Source organism: Drosophila bipectinata, chromosome 3L (genome assembly GCF_030179905.1).
Source record: "Drosophila bipectinata strain 14024-0381.07 chromosome 3L, DbipHiC1v2, whole genome shotgun sequence".
Classification (NCBI taxonomy): domain Eukaryota; kingdom Metazoa; phylum Arthropoda; class Insecta; order Diptera; family Drosophilidae; genus Drosophila; species Drosophila bipectinata.
The window spans coordinates 17,957,021-17,964,929 of record NC_091738.1 but is presented as its reverse complement, the minus strand read 5'-3'; the positions used below and the strand labels follow the sequence as shown (position 1 = coordinate 17,964,929).

Sequence of the window (7,909 nt, the reverse complement as noted above, 5' to 3'; positions counted from 1 at the left end):
AAATAATGTCATTGTTTTCGCGGTAAAGTTTTATGGAACTAAAGATTAGGATTTAGGTTTTGAAAAAAGTCTTTTAGGACGGTAAATTTTAATAAACTATTTTGTAAAAATAATCATTTATAAAAGAATTAAACCAAAGTAGCTTTTTAATTAATTAATAACAAGAAAGCAAAGCTAACTTCGGGCGGAGCCGAAGTTGATATACCCTTGCAGCTAAAACCGGATATATATTGCAAACATCGGATATAGTTGGCCGATCCTTATGATTACATCATAATAAAACCAATCAATTACACTAAAAAATCGAAAAAAAAGTCCCAAGCTTCTATCTTCAAAAATACAAAAAGTTGATATTTCTACCAAATACCATTTCCGATCGTTCAGTTATATTGCAGCTATAGGATATAGTCGGCCGATCCTAATGAAATTTTGTAGGTCGGATTAACTAACCAAAAATAGAATGTGTACCAAGTGCCAGCTTTCTATCATCAAAAACACGAAAGTTGGGTCATTTCCGATCGTTCAGTTATATGGCAGCTATAGGATATAGTCGGCCGATCCTTATGAAATTTGGCATGTCATATTATTTTGCCAAAAATAGCTCTCATATCAAATTTGAACTCTCTAACTCTAAAAACACCAAAGTTATACCATTTCCGATCAATCAGTTATATGACAGCTATAGGATATAGTCGGCCGATCTCGGCCGTTCCGACTTATATACTGCGTGCAAAGGAAAGAAGGGTGTGTGCAAAGTTTCAAGTCGATAGCTTTAAAATTGAGAGACTAGTTTGCGTAGAAACAGACAGACGGACAGACAGACAGAGGGACAGACGGACAGACGGACATGCTTATATCAACTCAGGAGGTGATCCTGATCAAGAATATATATACTTTATAGGGTCGGAGATGTCTCCTTCACTGCGTTGCACACTTTTGGACAAAATTATAATACCCTCTGCAAGGGTATAAAAATAAAAGAAAATAAATATCAAGGGTATACCAAAGTAACCAGCCTTTGTTTCGGTATTTTATTTGATTTTCATTGCCCCATGGCCTTGGTCTGACTCCCACCAACGAATCTACTGACTGACTTCGTCCCTGTTGCCACTTCCTCTGGGCCCCTCTAGAGCCCACCGCCCATGGTTCCTCCTGCTTCGTTTGGTTTCTGAGCTGCCTGCCAGCATCTTTAGTGTGATTTATTTTGGCAAAGCACAGTGTACTTTCTTTTCAAATAAATCATAAATTTCAACGCACTGCCTTGCACTGAGCCATCTTTGTTGTTGTTCTTGATTATGTCCGATTTTTTCAGCAACTCCCACCCACCCACTTTAATTCGAGGCCGCTTCCTACAATTTCCTGTTTTTTCGCAAGAATTTCCAGCCAGCTTGGCCTATGGCCGCTTTGCGACAGCAATTGAGTTATCCAGAAAAGGCTATCCAAACAGAAAGGAAGATATATAAGCGTATAGATATTTCATATTATATTTATTGTATTTTTATGGCACTTGGGCAGTGGGGCATTTGGTCTAAGCCGCACAGCGTTTTGTTTGTTCCTTTTTCTTAAAAAAAAAAATGTAAAACGGATCCCGACCCTGTGGATGCCTCCGGGAGAATTATGAGCTAAACGCGACACGCATTTCCCAACGGGGAAATGGAACTTGGGGGTTTCGCAGCAGAGTACTGGCCAAGTTGTGGTGGAAGCTCTTGATTTGTGGCCACTTTTGTTCCAACATTGGGCTTAACTCATCTAGTTTGATTTACATACTAAATGGGTGGACTAATATGAACTAAAAATAGATCCTACCTTACCTTCAACACTTTTAAGATTATCACATAAATTGAACTAACATTTCTTTATTAAATTTATCACATTTCTTTGCTACTAACACTCCATTAGCCAAAAAATCAACTCAGATGCGAGTTATCTCCTTCTCCTTGTTGACCTCGTCGACCTGGACCTGAATGGGTGTGCGGTAGGCACTTTGGACCATCATGGACACCAATACCATTTCCACCAAAATTAGGATATTAATGATGGCTAAAAAATATGTAGTTGGCATGTTAATAAAATTATATTAGAAATTATTATGATATAAAACTCACTTTGTTTGTAGACAGTGTGATTGATGGGATACTCCCCGCCCATGGGGATTCCATCCAACTGGTCGTAGAGGAGCAGGTACTGCAGCTTGCACAGCATCACGACCAACTGGAGGCAGAACATCTTTTTCCGCAGCTGATAGTCCCCCCTGAGCTTGGTGATCATCCGGACCGTGATTTGCAGCGACCACGCTCCCATCACAATCGAACAGACAATGAAGGGTATGAAAAAGTACATCACCTGGTGGTACAGTTTGATGTCACGGTAATAAAGAATGTTCATCACCAGCATAATAGATCCCTGCCAGAAGGGCATCTGCCAGACCATGTACCGGGAGATGCACAGCTTCGCCTTCGTAGGCACCACCATGGGCAGACAGAAGCAGCAGCAGCAACAAGGGGGCGTGTTCAGCTGGACCGGCTCTCCGCCCGTCTCCTTTACGTAATTCTGCTCAGAGATCACGTAACGGAAGAGTAAAGTACGGAACACGGGTCCACCAACCATGAACATCACATGCATCACTGTGTGGCACATGAACCAGGAATAGGGAACCAGGATGGTCACGAGCGCTGCCACTGAGATGATGGGATACAGGGCGACCATCATGATCGATGGTTTCAAAAGAGGTTTGCTCAGGTGCCGGCACATTCTCGAGGCGGTGTTGGAGAAGATGCAGATGTTCAGGATGGTCAGCAAGCTGGCCACAAAAATGGCCAAGCTAACAAAGGCAGTCATGTCTGGCGATGAAAATAATTAAAAATTAAATATAATTAAATAATTTAAGATTACTTACTTTCATAATACTCAGCCACGGAGGGAATAGCTCTCAGGCTTAATGTGAGGTTGTTCTCTGAACTCGAATCCTGTGATGAGGGCTCTGAAGCCTCCAATAATTGATTATCCTCACTTGCATTCATTGTGAGCTCTTTTAATATCTTAATTTAATGACCGAAACTGGGGCAAGATGGTGCAATACTTCCTGGCGTTCACTGGCTCTCGGGCATTACTTCACATCTTTAACATTTTTAGAGGGATTTTACACTTTATTAGCACTCGTATAGTTTACTCCAAGTAGTTGCTGTTGAAACCAAAAAAAAAAGGGGAGTTATTTACTGAACTGGGTGAAAGTGTGAGAATAAGCTTCATATATTTCGGCAACTTAAATAGACACATCTGGGGCATTGCACTTTACTATCTCAAATTAAATGTGGCTGCTTTGATTTAATGAATATTATTAAACCTAATAGCTGCTAAACAAATGTCTAGACCAAGTGTTAATGTCCTCAACACGATCTTATTAAGGGGATTTAATTAAAATAAGAGCCACTTGGAGACATCCTTACAGTAAACCTAGGTCAACGTTGGTGTATCAAATCTAAATGAACAGTCATCCAGCATCTCTCTAGGCTTTTATACGAAGATGTGAATACTGATTGTCCCATCACGTGAGACTCTAGCCAATAAAATCAATAAAAATTCATAGAGACGCTGATACAAGTAAGAAACTTTGCACGACGTACCAGTCACCAGGTTTTGGCGATTAATTCATTAAAATTTGAATAGGCAAGAAATCGGCATAAAAATCTTAGAGACATTTTAATGCTCTAGTTTAGATTTAGCCAAAGTTTAACTTCAAGCTATTTAGTAAAATATTTTGTATAATTCTATTCGCTATGATGGTATTACCACCAATTACTCAACTCACTAATTTATGACTTTGTTTAAGCTCACACATTTTCAGCCCTCTGTTTAGGCACACCAAATTATAATTAATGTGTTAACAATTTCACAACACCTAGCCAGTTGGCCAGAGCCTTTAAAGAGTGTAACAAAATCGTTAACCGAAACCAAAACTCTAAATAGCTCAGATGGATGATCACGTGACTAAAGCCAAAAGGCAAATTAATAAGAGAGTTCCGCCAGACTTTTGGTTTTGTTTCGATTTGGGCGCCGAAATTGAAAAACTGGTTTTCGAAAGCCCCTGAGAGGTAACAGACCGGGCATACTAAAATCATTTTTTAGCTTGCCCCATTGCGCCGCATTATGTAACCTCTTTGTATTGTCAATTTCCAAACTGGTTTTACAATGGCTATATTTCTGTGAATTTTGTTGTCTTTTTGCACAGTAATGCTGTGTGTTGAAAGTACCTGTAAACGTACTACAAACATGATTCCACAACGACCTTCGGAGCACCGAGATGCTCTGGAAACGTGTCAAAGTCCCCGAAGTCAAGTGACCTCAATTAAAGTCTCGGCGTTGAACGTATTCCGGAGAATTGGAACTGAAACCGAATCGGAAGCATGTCTTATCACCTCAAAGTCAGAGATCACAACTCCATCCATCTGGTGATTCAATTTCATCAGCCGGCGTAAGCTCGAACAATTAATTTCCAAATTTCCATCATAAATCATTTTTGGGGTCGGAAATTAGCACAAAATTTGCGAATTCATTTTATGTTTAGCACATTCTCAGGTGCGTAAAACAAACCGCGAAAATAAGCGTCATAAAGCCTAAATATATGTGTTTTGTTAGAAATTTTTTAACAGTTTGCAAATGGGTTGAACACGCTATAAAAAGCGCAAAATTTTCAGGAAGGAAAACGCTTATAACCTGCAAAATAAATAGTATTTATCGTTAACATTTTTTAACATCTTCCTTCATAAGATAAACAATGTTTGCAAAAAATAAACTACCTTCTGGCAACTGAAATTTCTGCAGAAACTTGTTGAAATGAAATGTAAACATTCGCTAAACAAAGTGTACAAGGTTTTTGCATTTATGCTGTTGGCACATTTTATTTTGTGAGCAAACCGCATTAAATGCGGGATTTACATTCAGTCTTCTTCCATTCATATATTTTTGGTTACAACTTTTAGCCGACTGTGTCACTGACAAGACCAGTTGCCTCGTCATCGTTGGCCGACCCTGACTCTTCAAACGAAATGCGTCTACCAAGTTATTTCCGAGCTTTTGCGGTTCGCAAAATTCAAATACAAATTCAAATATGTATCTCGACGAGACAAAACTAAACGACAGACTACAAAATGGCAAAGACCCGACCTTACGAAATTCTAACAAATTGAACAAAGCGGAAAATGCTTGCCAAACCATAATGAAATCAAATAAAAACCAAAAAATCAAATCCATTTCATGGCAAATAATCAAAATCAGAACTCGAACCGCAAAATGCTATTTGCAGTCTGTGGTTCAAGCAAGTCGAAATTTTGCAAATTCAGTAACTAATTCATACAATTTTCCTGTCTTCACTTCCCAGAGATAACAATTCATTAGACAATGTGTCAAGACAGCAAAACAACAAACAAAGTCTAGAGCTGACACCTATCTAGATAAAAGTTTAATTATTTTGTACAAGCATCATGTATTTCATCGCTCAATTATCGCATATTTTCGAGTTGATATTAATTGCAGCACAACAATTTTGTAAATACGCAGAACCTGTTGACTGAAGTGCTTACATACTTCGGGTTCAAAAGTCAATCGAGTTGAGTTAATTTACTGAGTGTTCTTGATGAACATGTCGCTTGACAGATAGTTAAAGGAAACATTAAATATTTATAATTGTTCAGACATTTGGTAAACATTAAGTTATGGAGAGTCATGCTAATGATGATTTTTTTAATTTGCAAAAATATGGTGGGTGGCCTAAGTCAGATTTTATTCAGAGTTTATTTGTTCATATAACAATGAATATTTAAGGCTTTGTGATCTTAAAGATTTGAGTATTTTTAGCCTTTTTGGAAGTCTACCTAATTTTGGTTGAAGTCTACCTTGACTTTTCTTCCCAATTCATTGCCCTTGATCTTTTGTAATAGTGCGATGATGATATCCAATATCTTTTAAGTTTATAATCTGTGAATATTTTCCATTTATTTATTTAAGACCTTATTTATCTATAATTCAAACACTATCTTCTTTCTATGCATTTATCTTCTATTGATCTTTTCCTAACCCTTTTTTTAAAAATTTAATTTCCTAATCCTATAAAACGCCAGCAACCTTGACCACCAACATTTTCACCCGATTTCCCCAGTTACATTGACATTGCACATTTATTGAATAGTCTCGTTGAATTTCAATTAAATTCACATGAATATCAGCTTGTCTTTAATTCATTTTGATTGCCTCGGCATGGGGCATCAGTAAGTGAAAAGTTTGCACTACAACTGATAAATTGTGCATATATTTTGTGGGTAAACACCGATTGTATAATGCCAAAGGGACGATCACGAACGATGTCAAAGTTCCGAGCATTAAAAGCGGCAAATCAATAGACAATAAAAAAAAGAAGGCGTTGCACAACGATTGCTTGAATATTTTGTGTTTAATTTTTGCACTTTTATTTAGCAGGTTTTCGTATTATTTTTTTCGTTGTATTTTTGTTTGTACACTCGCACTCTTTAATTTCACCTGCCTCTTAATTTGTTTTCTCTCTTGACTATTTTTTGCACATTTAGCTAATTTTTATGTGATATTTCTTCCCGCGTGTGTCTAGCCCGCTCGCGCTCCGTTCAACAACTGAAAATGAAACTCAAAATATTGCGCTGCCCATGCTGATCACGAACATGAATGCGCCCATCTCAGACCACGGGCTATACTATGGCACCTCTACACCTCTATACGTGTTGCCTTTTTTTTTGGTTGTTGTATTAGTGTTGGCCAAAACAGCAGCAGCAGTAGCAGCGGTAATACAACAACAATAGCTGGCCCGATGTGCTAATCGTCATTCGTCGATTTCAAGCCCCGCTTTTGCTTTAGCTTTTTCTGAGGGGAAAAGTTTTCCATGCCACTTGGCCATTGCGGAAGTTGCACGGCTATTTGCCGATCAAAAGCATTTGCTTTGGCCAACTGGAGTGACAAACAGACAGGTGGGCTTGTCCCCTCAAGACGATGGTCAACAAAATTGTAAATATAAACAAAGCAGTTTGTTAAATGCAGTTTTAACTTAAACAACTATCTTACAAGCAAGAAACTGGGTTGTCATTAAAATATATGTTTGCCATATATAAAATATAAAAAAATATTATAAAATCCAGATAAAGGGAAATAAATATGGTATAGAATGAAGATAGTGTTACCACTGTGCAATTGAGAAAATTACAATCCTGTCTTCCGGTCTTCCTGACCAACCCAATTGGCATAGCCCACTCAATAGCACTTACGCTAAAAGCCAATTTATACAGAGTAATGCCATCCTTTTATCGGAAAACCCAGAACTTATGGATGCCGCAGGAGAAGCCAATTAATACGTCCAACCGGTGGATAATTAAGTATGCCTAGAACTGCAAAAACTCCCACAGAGACTATCATTCATTGTAGTTTCTAATTGCGCATCAATCAAGTCTTAATTTTCATTCCCCCAGTGGGGGGAAAAAATAAAAAAAATTGGGTAGCGATTATTTTAATGTCCATACAGGAAAAGCCCAAATATGCTAACGTATTGGAGCTTTCATATAATTTGATATTCAAATTAAAACTCATTAAAAACATTATTATACTGTGTGGACTTTGAATTGAAGACCTAGCCCCCGGCGTCGGTATATCAAAAAATGTAAATCTAAGGCACATCCGTTCACTAATTTAATGAGTGGTCCAATGAACCTTTTTTTGGGGCTGGTGGGGCTTTTTGCTATCTGGTCTTTCTTCGCATTTTTCGGTTTCAATCTAAATTAAATGCTAATTATTCAACCCAAAAATTATGCAATAAATTGTGGCTCAAATGCGAACTGTCAAGCTGAAGCGGTTTTATGGCATAAACTGCGGCGGTGGCTCATAAAAATAAAATTAC

At 38.0% G+C, this 7,909-nt stretch overlaps 1 protein-coding gene across 2 annotated transcripts; it reads right to left on the bottom strand.

Annotated features, from left to right (window-relative positions):
- Positions 1-1,836: 1,836 nt before the first annotated feature.
- Positions 1,837-6,663, bottom strand: LOC108132765 (organic solute transporter alpha-like protein). Of its 2 annotated transcripts, none has more exons than XM_070280425.1 (4): positions 6,536-6,663; positions 2,897-3,117; positions 2,106-2,840; positions 1,837-2,040 (listed from the first exon to the last, which is right to left on the bottom strand). In XM_070280425.1, exons 2-4 carry the CDS (start codon positions 3,018-3,020, stop codon positions 1,913-1,915), a joined length of 987 nt encoding a protein of 328 aa, XP_070136526.1. In that variant the 5' UTR covers positions 3,021-3,117; positions 6,536-6,663; the 3' UTR covers positions 1,837-1,912. The 2 variants fall into 2 exon arrangements, with proteins under 2 accessions (XP_070136526.1, XP_017107807.2); XM_017252318.3 differs by having other exon boundaries at positions 2,897-3,220; positions 6,536-6,662.
- Between the last annotated feature and the right edge of the window lie 1,246 nt (positions 6,664-7,909).